Consider the following 19,825-nt stretch of genomic DNA (forward strand, 5'->3'; position numbering starts at 1 on the left):
AATAATTTAGAAACCAAAGAAAATAAAATGATTGTTTCAGGGAGAATTTAGAAAACAAATAAAACAAAAAATAGGCTTTCTAGGGCCCACTGAGTGACAGATGACGCACACAGGAGTCAGGAGTGGCACACAAGCCCAGAGGCCAATATTAATCTCCCACTGATTGATTTAGTGATTTTTTTTGGTAGATTTTGGAACCCAAATCAAGCAAAAAAATTAATAGGCTTTCTATGGCCCACTATTTGTGAGAGAGATGGCACGCTCAGGACTGGCACACAAGCCCAGAGGCCAATATTAATCTCCCATTTTTTTTTTTCCAGGGAAAATTTATAAACCCAATAAAAAAAATAATAATAAATAGGCTTTCTATGGCCCACTATCTGAGAGAGAGAGATGGCACGCTTAGGACTGGCACACAAGCCCAAAGGCCAATATTAATCTCCCACTGATTGATTGATTGATTTTTTCAGGTAGAATTATGAACCCAAATCAAGCAAAAAAATAAATAGGCTTTCTATGGCCCACTATTTGTGAGAGAGATGGCACGCTCAGGACTGGCACACAAGCCCAGAGGCCAATATTAATCTCCCACTTTTTTTTTTTCCAGGGAAAATTTATAAACCCAATAAAATAATAAAAAAATAGGCTTTCTATGGCCCACTATCTGAGAGAGAGAGAGATGGCACGCTTAGGACTGGCACACAAGCCCAAAGGCCAATATTAATCTCCCACTGATTGATTTATTGATTTTTTCAGGTAGAATTTAGAACCCAAATCAAGCAAAAAAATTAATAGGCTTTCTATGGCCCACTGAGTGAGAGATGGCACACACAGGAGTAAGGAGTGGCACACAAGCCCTGAGGCCAATATTTTTCTCCCACTGATTGATGTTGTGATTTTTTCTGGTAGATTTTGGAACCCAAATCAAGCAAAAAAATAAATAGGCTTTCTATGGCCCACTGAGTGAGAGATGACACAGACAGAAATGGCACTCTAGCAGAAATGTCAATCTTAATCTCCCACAAAAAAAAAAAAAAAAAAAAAAAGGAACTGTCCTTCAATTACTATCTCCCTGCAGTAATCTCAGCCAGGTATGGCAGGCAGCAATAAGGAGTGGACTGATGCACAAATTAAATAAAAAGTGTGGACAAACAAACAAGATAGCTGTGCAGAAAGGAAGGAACAAGAGGATTTGTGCTTTGAAAAAAGCAGTTGGTTTGCACAGCGGCGTACACACAGCAATGCAGCTATCAGGGAGCCTTCTAGGGCAGCCCAATGAGCTACAGCGCTGAGGAAAAAAAAAAAAAAAGGAGCTTCCACTGTCCCTGCACACCGAAGGTGGTGTTGGGCAGTGGAAATCGCTACAGCACAAGCGGTTTTGTGGTTAATGGACCCTGCCTAACGCTATCCCTGCTTCTGACGAAGCGGCAGCAACCTCTCCCTAAGCTCAGATCAGCAGCAGTAACATGGTGGTCGGCGGGAACTCCCCTTTATAGCCCCTGTGACGCCGCAGACAGCAAGCCAATCACTGCAATGCCCTTCTCTAAGATGGTGGGGACCAGGACCTATGTCATCACGCTGCCCACACTCTGCGTTTACCTTCATTGGCTGAGAAATGGCGCTTTTCGCGTCATTGAAACGCGACTTTGGCGCGAAAGTCGCGTACCGCATGGCCGACCACGCACAGGGGTCGGATCGGGTTTCATGAAACTCGACTTCGCCAAAAGTCGGCGACTTTTGAAAATGTTCGACCCTAAGGCAACTTAGGCAAAGGTACCAGATGGACCATTTTAGAGAACCGGTCACAAACAACCCAGATAACAGACATCTTCTGGGAAACAGGAAGATCCAAAATAAAATCCATGGAAATATGCGTCCAGGGCCTCTCAGGGACCGGCAAAGGCAAAAGCAACCCACTAGCGCGGGAACAGCAAGGCTTGGCTCGGGCGCAAGTCCCACAGGACTGCACAAAAGCACGAACATCGCGCGACAAGGAAGGCCACCAAAAAGACCTAGCAACCAAATCTCTGGTACCAAAAATCCCAGGATGACCGGCCAACACTGAACAATGAACCTCAGAAATCACTTTAGTAGTCCATCTATCAGGAACAAACAGTTTCCCCACAGGACAGCGGTCAGGCCTATCAGCCTGAAATTCCTGAAGCACCCGCCGCAAATCAGGGGAGATGGCAGAAAGAATCACCCCTTCCTTAAGAATGCCAACCGGCTCAAGGACTCCAGGAGAATCAGGCGAAAAACTCCTAGAGAGGGCATCAGTCTTAACATTCTTAAATCCCTGAAGATACGAGACCACAAAATCAAAACGGGAGAAAAACAGGGACCATCGAGCCTGTCTAGGATTCAGCCGCTTGGCCGACTCGAGGTAAATCAGATTCTTATGATCGGTCAGGACCACAACGCGGTGCTTAGCTCCCTCAAGCCAATGTCGCCACTCCTCAAACGCCCACTTCATAGCCAACAACTCCCGATTGCTGACATCATAATTGCGTTCCACAGGCGAAAACTTTCTGGAAAAAAAAGCACACGGTTTCATCAAAGAACCATCAGAATCCCTCTGAGACAAAACGGCCCCTGCCCCAATCTCAGAAGCGTCGACCTCAACCTGAAAAGGAAGAGAAACATCCGGCTGACGCAACACAGGGGCAGAAGTAAATCGGCGTTTAAGCTCCTAAAAGGCCTCAACAGCCTCTGAGGACCAATTCGTCTCATCAGCGCCTTTCTTTGTCAAATCAGTAAGGGGCTTAACCACACTGGAAAAGTTGGCAATGAAACGGCGATAGAAATTAGCAAAGCCCAAAAATTTTTGAAGGCCCTTCACAGATGTGGGTTGGATCCAATCATGAATAGCTTGGACCTTAACAGGATCCATTTCTATAGATGAGGGAGAAAAAATAAAACCCAAAAAAGAGACCTTCTGAACTCCGAATAGGCACTTAGACCCCTTCACAAACAAAGCATTATCACGAAGGAACACCATCCTGACCTGCTTCACATGAGACTCCCAATCGGAAAAAATCAAAATATCATCCAAATATACGACCATGAATTTATCAAGATAATTGCGGAAAATATCATGCATGAAAGACTGGAACACAGATGGAGCATTAGAGAGCCTGTTATGTTTGCTAATGACAGGTGTTATGAAGGCAATCCAGAAACACAGTGTGCTTAGCGATCAGAGCGCACACAGTGATCTGACAAATACCCAAAAATACAAGAACGAGCTCTGAGACGTGGAAACTCTGTAGACTGCACACCTGATCCTATCCTAAACACAACTAAAAGCGGCTGTGGATTGCGCCTAACAACTACCTAGGCAACTCGGCACAGCCTAAGAAACTAGCTAGCCTGAAGATAGAAAAATAGGCCTGACTTGCCCCAGAGAAATTCCCCAAAGGAAAAGGCAGCCCCCCACATATAATGACTGTGAGTAAGATGAAAAGACAAAACGTAGGGATGAAATAGATTCAGCAAAGTGGGGCCCGATATTCTAGGACTGAGCGAGGACAGTAAAGCGAACTTTGCAGTCTACAAAAAACCCTAAAGCAAAACCACGCAAAGGGGGCAAAAAAAACCCACCGTGCCGAACTAACGGCACGGCGGTACACCCTTTGCATCTCAGAGCTTCCAGCAAAACAAAAGACAAGCTGGACAGAAAAAAAGCAACAAAAAAGCAAAAAGCACTTAGCTATACAGAGCAGCAGGTCACAGGAACAATCAGGAGAAGCTCAGATCCAACACTGAAACATTGACAAGGAGCAAGGATAGCAGCATCAGGCGGAGTTAAGTAATGAAGCAGTTAACGAGCTCACCAGAACACCTGAGGGAGGAAGCTCAGAAGCTGCAGTACCACTTGTGACCACAGGAGTGAATTCAGCCACAGAATTCACAACAGTACCCCCCCCTTGAGCAGGGGTCACCGAACCCTCACCAGAGCCCCCAGGCCGACCAGGATGAGCCGCATGAAAGGCACGAACAAGATCGGAAGCATGAACATCAGAGGCAAAAACCCAGGAATTATCTTCCTGAGCATAACCCTTCCATTTAACCAGATACTGGAGTTTCCGTCTAGAAACACGAGAATCCAAAATTTTCTCCACAATATACTCCAATTCCCCCTCCACCAAAACCGGGGCAGGAGGCTCAACAGATGGAACCATAGGTGCCACGTATCTCCGCAACAACGACCTCTGGAATACATTATGTATGGAAAAGGAGTCTGGGAGGGTCAAACGAAAAGACACAGGATTGAGAACCTCAGAAATCCTATACGGACCAATAAAACGAGGTTTAAATTTAGGAGAGGAAACCTTCATAGGAATATGACGAGAAGATAACCAAACCAGATCCCCAACACGAAGTCGGGGACCCACACGGCGTCTGCGATTAGCGAAAAGTTGAGCTTTCTCCTGGGACAAGATCAAATTGTCCACTACCTGAGTCCAGATCTGCTGCAACCTATCCACCACAGAATCCACACCAGGACAGTCCGAAGACTCAACCTGTCCTGAAGAGAAACGAGGATGGAACCCAGAATTGCAAAAAAATGGAGAAACCAAGGTAGCCGAGCTGGCCCGATTATTAAGGGCGAACTCAGCCAACGGCAAAAAGGACACCCAATCATCCTGGTCTGCAGAAACAAAACATCTCAGATATGTTTCCAAGGTCTGATTGGTTCGTTCGGTCTGGCCATTAGTCTGAGGATGGAAAGCCGAGGAAAAGGATAGGTCAATGCCCATCCTACCACAAAAGGCTCGCCAAAACCTTGAAACAAACTGGGAACCTCTGTCAGAAACAATATTCTCAGGAATGCCATGCAACCGAACCACATGCTGAAAGAACAAAGGTACCAAATCAGAGGAGGAAGGCAATTTAGCCAAGGGCACCAGATGGACCATTTTAGAAAAGCGATCACAGACCACCCAAATGACTGACATCTTTTGAGAAACGGGAAGGTCAGAAATGAAATCCATCGAAATATGTGTCCAAGGCCTCTTTGGGACCGGCAAGGGCAAAAGCAACCCACTGGCACGAGAACAGCAGGGCTTAGCCCTAGCACAAATCCCACAGGACTGCACAAAAGTACGTACATCCCGTGACAGAGATTGCCACCAGAAGGATCTAGCCACTAACTCTCTGGTACCAAAGATTCCAGGATGACCAGCCAACACCGAACAATGAAGTTCAGAGATAACTTTAGTAGTCCACCTATCAGGGACGAACAGTTTCTCTGCTGGACAACGATCAGGTTTATTCGCCTGAAATTTTTGCAGCACCCGCCGCAAATCAGGGGAGATGGCAGACACAATGACTCCTTCCTTGAGGATACCCGCTGGCTCAGATAAACCCGGAGAGTCGGGCACAAAACTCCTAGACAGAGCATCCGACTTCACATTTTTAGAGCCCGGAAGGTACGAAATCACAAAGTCGAAGCGGGCAAAAAATAACGACCAACGGGCCTGTCTAGGATTCAAGCGCTTGGCAGACTCGAGATAAGTCAAGTTCTTATGATCAGTCAATACCACCACGCGATGCTTAGCTCCTTCAAGCCAATGACGCCACTCCTCGAATGCCCACTTCATGGCCAGCAACTCTCGATTGCCCACATCATAATTACGCTCAGCGGGCGAAAACTTCCTGGAAAAGAAAGCACATGGTTTCATCACTGAGCAATCAGAACCTCTCTGTGACAAAACCGCCCCTGCTCCAATCTCAGAAGCAACAACCTCGACCTGGAACGGAAGAGAAACATCTGGCTGACACAACACAGGGGCAGAACAAAAACGACGCTTCAACTCCTGAAAAGCTTCCACAGCAGCAGAAGACCAATTAACCAAATCAGCACCCTTCTTGGTCAAATCGGTCAATGGTTTGGCAATGCTAGAAAAATTACAGATGAAGCGACGATAAAAATTAGCAAAGCCCAGGAACTTTTGCAGACTTTTCAGAGATGTCGGCTGAATCCAATCCTGGATGGCTTGGACCTTAACTGGATCCATCTCGATAGTAGAAGGGGTAAAGATGAACCCCAAAAATGAAACTTTCTGCACACCGAAGAGACACTTTGATCCCTTCACAAACAAAGAGTTAGCACGCAGGACCTGAAAAACCATTCTGACCTGCTTCACATGAGACTCCCAATCATCTGAGAAGATCAAAATGTCATCCAAGTAAACAATCAGGAATTTATCCAGATACTCACGGAAGATGTCATGCATAAAAGACTGAAACACAGATGGAGCATTGGCAAGTCCGAACGGCATCACTAGATACTCAAAATGACCCTCGGGCGTATTGAATGCAGTTTTCCATTCATCTCCTTGCCTGATTCTCACCAGATTATACGCACCACGAAGATCTATCTTAGTGAACCAACTAGCCCCCTTAATCCGAGCAAACAAGTCAGATAATAATGGCAAGGGATACTGAAATTTAACAGTGATCTTATTAAGAAGGCGGTAATCAATACACGGTCTCAGCGAACCATCCTTCTTGGCTACAAAGAAGAACCCTGCTCCCAGTGGTGATGACGATGGGCGAATATGTCCCTTCTCCAGGGATTCCTTCACATAACTGCGCATAGCGGCGTGTTCGGGCACGGATAAATTAAATAATCGACCTTTAGGGAATTTACTACCAGGAATCAAATTGATAGCACAATCACAATCCCTATGCGGAGGTAGAGCATCGGACTTGGGCTCTTCAAATACATCCTGATAATCAGACAAGAACTCTGGGACCTCAGAAGGGGTGGATGACGAAATCGACAAAAATGGAACATCACCATGTACCCCCTGACAACCCCAGCTGGATACCGACATGGAATTCCAATCCAATACTGGATTATGGGTTTGTAGCCATGGCAACCCCAACACGACCACATCATGCAGATTATGCAACACCAGAAAGCGAATAACTTCCTGATGTGCAGGAGCCATGCACATGGTCAGCTGGGCCCAGTATTGAGGTTTATTCTTGGCCAAAGGTGTAGCATCAATTCCTCTCAATGGAATAGGACACCGCAAAGGCTCCAAGAAAAACCCACAACGTTTAGCATAATCCAAATCCATCAGATTCAGGGCAGCGCCCGAATCCACAAACGCCATGACAGAAAACGACGACAAAGAGCATATCAAGGTAATGGACAGAAGGAATTTGGACTGTACAGTACCAATGATGGCAGACCTAGCGGACCGCCTAGTGCGCTTAGGACAATCAGAAATAGCATGAGTGGAATCACCACAGTAGAAACACAGACCATTCAGACGTCTGTATTCCTGCCGTTCAACTCTAGTCATAGTCCTATCGCACTGCATAGGCTCAGGTTTAACCTCAGGCAGTACCGCCAAATGGTGCACAGATTTACGCTCGCGCAAGCGTCGACCGATCTGAATGGCCAAAGACAAAGACTCATTCAAACCAGCAGGCATAGGAAATCCCACCATGACATCCTTAAGAGCCTCAGAGAGACCCTTTCTGAACAAAGCTGCCAGCGCAGATTCATTCCACTGAGTGAGTACTGACCATTTCCTAAATTTCTGACAATATACTTCTATATCATCCTGACCCTGGCACAAAGCCAGCAAATTTTTCTCAGCCTGATCCACTGAATTAGGCTCATCGTACAGCAATCTGAGCGCCAGGAAAAACGCATCGACACTACTCAATGCAGGGTCTCCTGGCGCAAGAGAAAATGCCCAGTCTTGAGGGTCGCCGCGCAAAAAAGAAATAATAATCAAAACCTGTTGAATAGGATTACCAGAAGAATGAGGTTTCAAGGCCAGAAATAGCTTACAATTATTTTTGAAACTTAGAAACTTAGTTCTATCTCCAAAAAACAAATCAGGAATAGGAATTCTTGGTTCTAACATAGATTTCTGATCAATAGTATCTTGAATTTTTTGTACATTTATAACGAGATTATCCATTGAAGAGCACAGACCCTGAATATCCATGTCCACACCTGTGTCCAGAATCACCCAAATGTCTAGGGGAAAAAAAAAAGTGAACACAGAGCAGAAAAAAAAAAAAATGATGTCAGAACTTTTTCTTTCCCTCTATTGAGAATCATTAGTCAGGCTCCTTGTACTGTTATGTTTGCTAATGACAGGTGTTATGAAGGCAATCCAGAAACACAGTGTGCTTAGCGATCAGAGCGCACACAGTGATCTGACAAATACCCAAAAATACAAGAACGAGCTCTGAGACGTGGAAACTCTGTAGACTGCACACCTGATCCTATCCTAAACACAACTAAAAGCGGCTGTGGATTGCGCCTAACAACTACCTAGGCAACTCGGCACAGCCTAAGAAACTAGCTAGCCTGAAGATAGAAAAATAGGCCTGACTTGCCCCAGAGAAATTCCCCAAAGGAAAAGGCAGCCCCCCACATATAATGACTGTGAGTAAGATGAAAAGACAAAACGTAGGGATGAAATAGATTCAGCAAAGTGGGGCCCGATATTCTAGGACAGAGCGAGGACAGTAAAGCGAACTTTGCAGTCTACAAAAAACCCTAAAGCAAAACCACGCAAAGGGGGCAAAAAAAACCCACCGTGCCGAACTAACGGCACGGCGGTACACCCTTTGCATCTCAGAGCTTCCAGCAAAACAAAAGACAAGCTGGACAGAAAAAAAGCAACAAAAAAGCAAAAAGCACTTAGCTATACAGAGCAGCAGGTCACAGGAACAATCAGGAGAAGCTCAGATCCAACACTGAAACATTGACAAGGAGCAAGGATAGCAGCATCAGGCGGAGTTAAGTAATGAAGCAGTTAACGAGCTCACCAGAACACCTGAGGGAGGAAGCTCAGAAGCTGCAGTACCACTTGTGACCACAGGAGTGAATTCAGCCACAGAATTCACAACAAGAGCCCAAATGGCATCACAAGGTATTCAAAATGGCCTTCGGGCGTATTAAATGCAGTTTTCCATTCGTCACCCTGTTTAATACGAACAAGATTATATGCCCCTCGGAGGTCAATCTTAGTAAACCAACTAGCCCCCTTAATCTGAGCAAACAAATCAGTAAGCAAAGGCAAGGGGTATTGGAATTTGACCGTGATCTTATTAAGAAGACGATAATCATTACAGGGTCTCAAGGAGCCATCCTTCTTAGCAACAAAAAAGAAACCCGCTCCCAATGGTGACGAAGAGGGCCGAATATGCTCCTTCTCCAAAGACTCCTTAACATAACTCCGCATGGCGGCATGCTCTGGCACAGACAGATTGAAAAGTCGGCCCTTAGGGAACTTGCAACCAGGAATCAAGTTAATAGCACAATCACAGTCCCTGTGCGGAGGAAGGGAACTGGACTTGGGCTCATCAAATACATCCTGGAAATCCGACAAAAACTCAGGGACCTCAGAAGAGGGGGAAGAGGAAATTGACATCAAAGGAATGTCACTATGAACCCCTTGACAACCCCAACTAGTCACCGACATAGTTTTCCAATCCAGCACCGGATTATGTTCCTGTAACCATGGAAAACCCAGTACAACAACATCATGCAGGTTATGCAACACCAGAAAGAGGCAATCTTCCTGATGTGCAGGAGCCATGTACATAGCCATCTGCGTCCAGTACTGAGGTTTATCCTTGGCCAAGGGTGTAGCATCAATACCCCTCAAAGGAATAGGGCTCTGCAAAGGCTGCAAGAAAAAACCACAGCGCCTGGTGAATTCTAAGTCCATTAAGTTCAGGGCAGCGCCTGAATCCACAAATGCCATGACAGAAAAGGACGACAATGAGCAAATCGGGGTCACAGATAAGAGAAATTTAGGCTGTATAGTACTAATGGTAACAGACCTAGCGACTCTCTTAGTACGCTTAGGGCAATCAGAGATAACATGAGCAGAATCACCACAGTAAAAACACAGCCTATTCTGACGTCTGAAATCCTACCGTTCTGTTCTAGTCAAAATCCTATCACATTGCTTAGGTTCAGGACTCTGCTCAGAGGACACTGCCATATGGTGCACAGCTTTGCGCTCGCGCAGACGCCGATCAATCTGAATGGCTAGAGACATAGATTCGCTCAAACCGGCAGGCGTAGGAAAGCCCACCATAACATCTTTAAGGGCTTCAGAAAGACATTTTCTGAAAATAGCAGCCATAGCCTCCTCATTCCATTTAGTGAGCACAGACCATTTTCTAAATTTCTGGCAGTATAATTCTGCCGCTTCCTGACCTTGACACAAGGCCAACAGGGTTTTTTCAGCATGATCCACAGAATCACAGAATTAGGTTCGTCATACAATAATCTGAGCGCTTGAAAAAATGCGTCTACATTCAATAATGCCGGATCCCTTGTTTCAAGAGAAAAAGCCCAGTCTTGAGGGTCACCACCAGCAAGGATATGATGATTTTTACTTGCTGAATGGGATCACCAGAAGAACGAGGTTTCAAAGCAAAAAATAATTTGCAGTTATTTTTAAAGTTCAAAAACGTGGATCTGTCCCCAAAAAACAAATCAGGAGTAGGAATTCTAGGCTCTAAAGCCGGAGTCTGGACAACATAGTCCTGGATACTCTGTACTCTTGCAGCAAGTTGATCCACACGAGAAAACAACATCCATGCCAAAGCATATATCCTGAACCACCCAGATATCAAGAGGAAAAAAAAGACAAACCAGAGCACAGAAAAAAAAATGGTTCAGAACTTTCTTTTCCTTCTTTTGAGATGCATTTAATTCATTTTTGGCCACTTGTACTGTTATGATACGGTGGTCTAGGAGCAACATGGAACGAGCTCTGAAGGAAGTGGTAACTGTACTGACCGCAGTCCCTAAGCTAAACACAACACTAGAAGTAGCCGTGGGATGCTCCTAACTCTCCCTAGGCACCTCATCACAGCCTGAGAACTAACTACCCCTAAAGATAGAAGCAGGAAAACTATCTTGCCTCAGAGAAAATCCCCAAAGGATAGATTAGCCCCCCACAAATAATGACTGAGTGGAGAGGGAAAAAACATACACAGAATGAAACCAGGATAAGCACAGGAGGCCAGTCTAGCTAAATAGATAGAACAGGATGGAATACTGTGCGGTTAGTATAGAACACTACAAAAAATCCACGCAGAGTTTACAAAAAATCTCCACACCTGACTAAAGGTGTGGAGGGTAAATCTGCTTCCCAGAGCTTCCAGCAAGACAGAATTAATTCATACTGATAAGCTGGACAAACGTAGAAAGCACAGAACGGATAAGTCCACAATCTATGGACAGAACAGAGCAAGCAAAAACTTAGCTTTGCTGAACTGGTCAGGATAACAGGGAAATCCAAAGAGATGAAATCCAAAGAGATGTGAATCCAACCAGGAACCATTTACAAGTGGCACTGGCTGAAGGAAAGAGCCAGGCTTAAATAGCCGAGCAGAAAAGACGATCAGTGGAAGCAGCTGATGACAGCTAAATCCAAGGAGCAGCCATACCACTAGAAACCACAAGAGGGAGCCCAAGAGCAGAACTTACAAAAGTGCCACTTACAACCACCGGAGGGAGCCCAAGAGCGGAATTCACAACACAATGGTCAGAATTGTAAAAATTGGCCCGGTCCATAACGTGCAAACCACCCTTGGGTGTAAAGGGGTTAACATGTTGGTATTAAGATGGTTTAAAAAGGAGTCTAGTTGCGACGTGGAGCCCTGCCATATGAAGAAAATATCGTCAATATAGCGTAACCACAAGATAATGGAGCTGTGACTGGGTGTGTCAATGACCGTATTCCTCTCCCACAGCCCCAGGAACAAATTAGCATATGAGGGCGCACAAGACACCCCCATTGCCCTGGAGCTGTAGGAAAGGGCGGTCCTTGAAAATCACTACATGTGACTAACCATGTACCCTCTGGATTGCCTCTACAGTATGCAATTGCCCTGATGAATCCTGGCATGGAAACTGCATTTTTAGGAATTTTTAGTGTCACTACTACAGTGACAGCTGTGGACTGCACTTGTAAGGTGGAGAGTTTGGGGAACTTAGGGAGAGACAGTATCTGGTCTGAGGAACATATAGGGCGCATTCATGCTGCTGGATGTCTCCACTGTCAATACTGGTACCAACACATCCCATCAATGGGGTCAACCTAAAATGCTGCGAATTAGATTTTTTGGATTGACACATTTTTCTTTCCACTGAAGACATCAATCTGCATTTTTTTTTTATAAATAGCACCAAATGATATCTGAACCACTGGTTGATATTTCATTTGTGGTATTTGAACTATATAATTAGTGCAGTGAATGGATTGATTTGCCTCTTGACACCAGTCAGTTCTTTCTGTACCATTGTTGGATGTCCATTCTCTCTTCATTATTTCTTATGCGGCAGATACAAGAGGTTTGAACGCTTTCATCCTTAACATTGCAATGGACTATCCTCATACAGATATCTAGCATCCGCATACGTATTGGTGTTGATACTAACGATAACACTTTTTGGATCAATGGGCCTGTGTCCAGGGTGTTACTGGATACCTCCATGCAGATCAAATAATTTGTTTATCATTATTTGTATTTGTTTGTGGCATCTTTTAATATCCATTAAAGTTACATTTTAACACTTCTCACTTACTGCTGTATTCTGAATATCGATATTGTGAGTTGTAATACATATCCGCAGATCTAGCTGCAATATTGCGGTTTTGATTTGTCAGACACAAATGCCACAACACTACTTTATACATTGTCCTAGAAGACACACATTTACATCAATGAAGGTGCAATACGAGACAAAATATGGATGGGAAATAACACTGTCTAGAAATAAAGGCTTTAGAATTTTGCACAGCAAACCTTAAAAGTGATCTGAAAAATATCAGGATTTTGGCCTGAATTCATCAGTTTTTAAACGGCTCAATTTTTTTTATTATGGTTAATGCAAAACCGCCAAAACGTGTAAACTTTGTGCAGACTACTAGCCAACTCCACCAACTTTTTGACAACTGATTGTTCCCAAGAAATTCATCACAAAAGTGGCATAAATTCCACCAGAAATATTTTACAGTGACTGAATGGAGTAAATTTTTTGCAGTGCCAAATTCATTTAGAGACCCACGCCTCTTAATTAATGTGATGTATCTTACTTAAGCACACTCATCAAGATTGGTGTGCAAAATGCCAGTATTCATGAGTTGAGGCTTTTGATTTACATATTTATTCAGATAAAAAATGATAAACTGTATTACAATGCACTCTTTATATTTAACATGTAAAATAGTATTCCTTTATTCATACATTCCCTTTAAAGGGACTCTGTCACCTGAATTTGGAAGGAACAATCTTCAGCCATAGGGGCGGGGTTTTCGGGTGTTTGATTCACCCTTTCCTTACCCGCTGGCTGCAATATTGGATTGAAGTTCATTCTCTGTCCTCCATAGTACACGCCTGCGCAAGACAAGATTGCCTTGTGTAGGCATGTACTATGGAGGACAGAGAATGAACTTCAATCCAATATTGCAGCCAGCGGGTAAGGAAAGGGTGAATCAAACACCCGAAAACCCCGCCTCCATGGCTGAAGATTGTTCCCTCCAAATTCAGGTGACAGAGTCCCTTTAAGTAGTCACCAACATCTCCACCTCAGTCTAATAATTTCTATTTTGTCTTCCAGGCCCCAGTTTCACAACACAACTTTAACTCTCCTCCACCACAGATTCTCTACAACCCAGCTCAACAGATACTGACCTACACTGGGTTTTGCTCTCCTACATCCTCGCTGCCTTCCTATGCATCATACCCACTACCTCTGCAGGTAATTGCCATAAATGACTACCGGCCATTGGTGTTTGGAATTATTTGGTGTAAAGATTTTTTGTTATTGCAGTGCAGTATCATTATGTTAAAGTAATTTTCTACAGATGTACATGGCTCTATGTGATTATAGAAAACTATGCCCTACAGTGCTCGTACTTGAGTAATAAATCAGAACCTTTAAAGGATTTCAAAAGGGTTTCCATTTAATTCATTTTAAAGTGTCTATTTCGACCTTCAAAATTATTAACCTATTCATAGGATAAGCCATCAGTATTAAATGGATGAGGGTCCTGCTTTCACCAATTTTAATGAACAGGACGTGGCTTTAATGAGCTTTGTCCCTGATAAGCATTGAAGGGGACACAGCACTCGTCACATAGCACTTGAATGTGAAGGCTAGGTTCACATTGCGTTAGGGCAATCCGTTTAGCGCATATGCTAGCGGATTGCGCTAACACAATGTCACAAAAGGGATCGCTTTTGGCGATCCCGCTAGCGCAGATACCCGATCTGCGCTAGCGAGGGATTTACCTCGGACGATGCAAGCAGCGTCCGCGGTCCGTCCGAAACTAACGGGACATCGCTAGCGCGTGCCAAAAATGGCATGCGCTAGAGATCCATTAGCACATTGCCGTCAATGGGTGCGCTAACGGATCCGTTGCATGGCGTTAATTGCGACAATTTCGCCATGTAATGGAGTCCACTAGCGTTAACCCATTAACGCAATGTGAACATAGCCTAAGGATTAGTGATGACTGAGCAAATGTGCTCAGATAACGTGTTATCAGTACATGCTCGAGTGTTATCTGAATATATCTCGGGCATGCACGAATAATATGTTCGAGTCCCTGAGGCTGCATTATTTGCGGCTGTTAGACAGCCTCAACACATACGGGGATTGAATGTTTGCTAGGTCATCCCTGCATATGTTGCGGCTGTCGAACAGTCGCAAAACATGCAGCTGTAGGACCTTGAACATACCATCTGAGCACGCCTGAGATAAATACGGATAATACCCGAGCATGCTTGGTGAACACGTTATCCGAGCACATTTGCTCATCACTACTAAGGATCCCTTCAAACAGTTGATGGATAGGAGTGAAGATGGACTCCCACCAATTCAATTTTCAACTAATGGATTAATTTGAATTAGAATGGGGAAGACATCATTACATACAGTACAGACCAAAAGTTTGGACACACCTCATTTAAATTTTTTTTTGTATTTTCATGACTATGAAAATTGTAAATTCACACTGAAGGCATCAAAACTATGAATTAACACATGTGGAATTATATACTTAACAAAAAAGTGTGAAACAACTGAAAATATGTCTTATATTCTAGGTTCTTCAAAGTAGCCACCTTTTGCTTTGATGACTGCTTTGCACACTCTTGGCATTCTCTTGATGAGCTTCAAGAGGTAGTCACCGGAAATAGTTTCACTTCACAGGTGTGCCCTGTCAGGTTTAATAAGTGGGATTTCTTGCCTTATAAATGGGCCATCAGTTGTGTTGGGCAGAAGTCTGGTGGATAAACAGCTGATAGTCCTACTGAATAGACTGTTAGAATTTGTATTATGACAAGAAACAAGCAGCTAAGTAAAAAAAAACGAGTGGCCATCATTACTTTAAGAAATGAAGGTCAGTCTGTCCGAAAAATTGGGAAAACTATGAAAGCATCCCCAAGTGCATTGGCAAAAACCATCAAGCGCTACAAAGAAACTGGCTCACATGAGGACCGCCCCAGGAAAGGAAGACCAAGAGTCACCTCTGCTTCTGAGGATAAGTTTATCCGAGTCACCAGCATCAGAAATCGCAGGTTAACAGCAGCTCAGATTAGAGACCAGGTCAATGCTACACGGAGTTCTAGCAGCAGACACATCTCTACAACAACTGTTAAGAGGAGACTTTGTGCAGCAGGCCTTCATGGTAAAATAGCTGCTAGGAAACCACTGCTAAGGACAGGCAACAAGCAGAAGAGACTTGTTTGGGCTATAGAACACAAGGAATGGACGCTAGCCCAGTGGAAATCTGTGCTTTGGTCTGATGAGTCCAAATTTGAGATCTTTGGTTCCAACCACCGTGTCTTTGTGCAATGCAGAAAAGGTGAACGGATGGACTCTACATGCCTGGTTCCCACCATGAAGCATAGAGGAGGAGGTGTTATGGTGTGGGGGTGCTTTGCTGGTGACACTGTTGAGGATTTATTCAAAATTGAAGGCATACTGAACCAGCATGGCTACCACAGCATCTTGCAGCGGCATGCTATTCCATCCGGTTTGTGTTTAGTTGGACCATCATTTATTTTTCAACAGGTCAATGACCCCAAACACACCACCAGCCTGTGTAAGGGCTATTTGACCAAGAAGGAGAGTGATGGGGTGCTACGCCAGATGACCTGGCCTCCACAGTCACCAGACCTGAACCCAATCAAGATTGTTTGGGGTGAGCTGGACCGCAGAGTGAAGGCAAAAGGGCCAACAAGTGCTAAGCATCTCTGGGAACTCCTTCAAGATTGTTGGAAGACCATTCCCGGTGACTACCTCTTGATGCTCATCAAGAGAATGTCAAGAGTGTGCAACGCTGTCATCAAAGCAAAAGGTGGCTACTTTGAAGAACCTAGAATATATACTTACAAGAAGTTAGAATATAAGACATATTTTCAGTTGTTTCCCACTTTTTTGTTAAGTATATAATTCCACATGCGTTAATTCATAGTTTTGATGCCTTCAGTGTGAATGTACAATTTTCATAGTCCTTAAAATACAGAAAAATCTTTAAATGAGAAGTGTCCAAAAGAAAGAAAAATGAAAGCGCACTCACCGGTGGTGAACTTCAGCGATTTATTAACACATAGTTACGTGATGCAGGGAGGGTAGTGAACGCATACAGGACGACAGCTGTTTCGTGCTATGCAGCACTTCGACAGGTCCTGCATCACGTAACTATGTGTTAATAAATCGCTGAAGTTCACCACCGGTGAGTGCGCTTTCATTTTTCTTTCTTTTGGACACTTCTATATGAACTGTTTTTTCTTGGAAGCGGCACCCAGGTGGAATGCCCATGGCGATTGATGTTTTATTTTGACAAAAGGCATATACGGTACATTGCATATACCCCTGAGTCACAAGGGTCTAACTAATTACGGCAGTGCGGGTGTCATATCTCTTCAGTTTGGATTTATCTTTAAATGAGAAGGTGTGTCCAAACTTTTGGTCTGTGCTGTACAAGTTCAAGGAGGGCTTGAATGCCTTTCTTCAAACATATACCACTGCAGGTTATGTATTTTGTGATTGGACTTTAATACAGGGAACTAGTCGGTTTGAAAGATATGGGTTAATAAGATTCTGTGTCATTGTGTTTTTGCCTTCCTCTACATTAATATGTTAGAATGATGATAGGGGTCTTCTTTCTACCTTAACCCCTTTCTGACATATGACGTACTATCCCGTCGAGGTTGGGTGGGCCCGTATGACCACCGACAGGATAGTACGTCATCCGCGATCGGCCGCACTCACGGGGGGAGCGCGGCCGAGTGTCAGCTGCCTATCGCAGCTGATATCCGGCACTATGTGCCAGGAGCGGTCACGGATCATTGCGGATGATCGCGGCGTGCCGGCGGTATAGGGAAGCATCGCACAGGAAGGGGGCTCCCTGCTGGCTTCCCTGAGACCCCCGCAGCAACGCGATGTGATCGCGTTGCTGCGAGGGTCTCTTACCTCTCCTCCCTGCAGCAGGCCCGGATCCAAAATGGCCGCGGCATCCGGGTCCTGCAGGGAGGGAGGTGGCTTACCAAGTGCCTGCTCTTGGGAAGCCTGCAGTGCTGTAAGTCAGATCGCTGATCTGACAAGAGTGCTGTGCAAACTGTCAGATCAGCTGTCCTCAATGTCCCCCCCTGGGACAAAGTAAAAAAAAAAAAATTTCCACATGTGTAAAAAAGAAAATTAAAAAAAAAAAAAACCTAAATAAAGAAAAAAAAATATTATTCCGATAAATACATTTCTTTATCTAAATTAAAAAAAAACAATAAAAGTACACATATTTAGTATCGCCGCGTCCATAACGACCCAACCTATAAAACTGTCCCACTAGTTAACCCCTTCAGTAAACACCCTAAGAAAAAAAAAAACGAGGCAAAAAACGCTTTATTATCATACCGCCGAACAAAAAGTGGAATAACACGCGATCAAAAAGACAAATATAAATTACCATGGTACCGCTGAAAACGTCATCTTGTCCCGCAAAAAACGAGCTGCCATACAGCATCATCAGCAAATAAATAAAAAAGTTATAGTCCTGAGAATAAAGCGATGCCAAAATAATTATTTTTTCTATAATATAGTTTTTATCGTATAAAAGCGCCAAAACATAAAAAAATTATATAAATGAGATATCGCTGTAATCGTACTGACCCGAAGAATAAAACTGCTTTATCAATTTTACCAAGCACGGAACGGTATAAACGCCTCCCCCAAAAAGAAATTCATGAATAGCTGGTTTTTGATCATTCTGCCTCACAAAAATCGGAATAAATAGCGATCAAAAAATGTCACGTGCCCGAAAATGTTACCAATAAAAACATCAACTTGTCCCGCAAAAAACAAGACCTCACATGACTCTGTGGACCAAAATATGGAAAAATTATAGCTCTCAAAATGTGGTAACGCAAAAAATATTTTTTGCAATAAAAAGCGTTTTTCAGTGTGTGATGGCTGCCAATCATAAAAATCCGCTAAATAACTCACTATAAAAGTAAATCAAACCCCCCTTTATCACCCCCTTAGTTAGGGAAAAATTAAAAAATTAATCTATTAATCTATTTATTTCCATTTTCCCATTAGGGTTAGGGTTACGGCTATGGTTAGGGCTAGGGCTAGGGTTAGGGTTGGGGCTAGGGTTAAGGCTACAGTTAGGGTTGGGGCTAAAGTTAGGGTTAGGGTTTGGATTACATTTATGGTTGGGATTAGGGTTAGGGGTGTGTCTGGGTTAGAGGTGTGGTTAGGGTTACCGTTGGGATTAGGGTTAGGGGTGTGTTTGGATTAGGGTTTCAGTTATAATTGGGGGGTTTCCACTGTTTAGGCACATCAGGGGCTCTCCAAAAGCAACATGGCGTCCGATCTCAATTCCAGCCAATTCTGCGTTGAAAAAGTAAAACAGTGCTCCTTCCCTTCCGAGCCCTCCCATGCGCCCAAACGGTGGTTCCCCCCACATATGGGTTATCAGCATACTCAGGACAAATAGGACAACAACTGTTGGGGTCCAATTTCTGCTGTTACCCTTGGGAAAATACAAAACTGCGGGCTAAAAAATAATTTTTTGGGGAAAATTTTTTTTTACATTTTTTTACGGCTCTGCGTTATAAACTGTAGTGAAACACTTGGGGGTTCAAAGTTCTCACAACACATCTAGATAAGTTGCTTGGGGGGTCTAGTTTCCAATATGGGGTCACTTTTGGGGGGTTTCTACTGTTTAGGTACATTAGGGGCTCTGCAAACGCAATGTGACGCCTGCAGACCAATCCATCTAAGTCTGCATTCCAAATAATGCTCCTTCCCTTCCGAGCTCTGCTATGCGCTCAAACCGTGGTTCCCCCCACATATCAGGTATCAGTGTACTCAGGACAAATTGGACAACAACATTTAGGGTCCAATTTCTCCTGTTACCCTTGGAAAAATACAAAACTGGGGGCTAAAAAATAATTTTTGTGGAAAAATTTTTTTTTATTTGCACGGCTCTGCGTTATAAACTGTAGTGAAACACTTGGGGGTTCAAAGCTCTCACAACACATCTAGATGAGTTCCTTAGGGGGTCTACTTTCCAAAATAGTGTCACTTGTGGGGGGTTTCTACTGTTTAGGTACATTAGGGGCTCTGGAAACGCAATGTGACGCCTGCAGACCATTACATCTAAGTCTGCATTCCAAATGGCGCTCCTTCCCTTCCAAGCTCTCCCATGCGCCCAACGGTGGTCCCCCCCCCCACATATGGGGTATCAGCGTTCTCAGGACAAATTGGACAATAACTTTTGGGGTCCAATTTCTCCTGTTACCCTTG

At 44.0% G+C, this 19,825-nt stretch overlaps 1 protein-coding gene across 1 annotated transcript in view; it reads left to right on the top strand.

Annotated features, from left to right (window-relative positions):
- TMEM255B (transmembrane protein 255B) overlaps positions 1 to 19,825 on the top strand; it is a 176,717-nt gene that overhangs the window by 152,432 nt on the left and 4,460 nt on the right. Inside the window, exon 8 of the mRNA XM_069760180.1 lies at positions 13,628 to 13,768. Within this exon, the coding sequence (XP_069616281.1) occupies positions 13,628 to 13,768 (141 nt within the window). The remainder of the gene's footprint in view (positions 1 to 13,627; positions 13,769 to 19,825) is intronic.

This window comes from Ranitomeya imitator, chromosome 3 (assembly GCF_032444005.1).
Source record: "Ranitomeya imitator isolate aRanImi1 chromosome 3, aRanImi1.pri, whole genome shotgun sequence".
Taxonomy (NCBI): domain Eukaryota; kingdom Metazoa; phylum Chordata; class Amphibia; order Anura; family Dendrobatidae; genus Ranitomeya; species Ranitomeya imitator.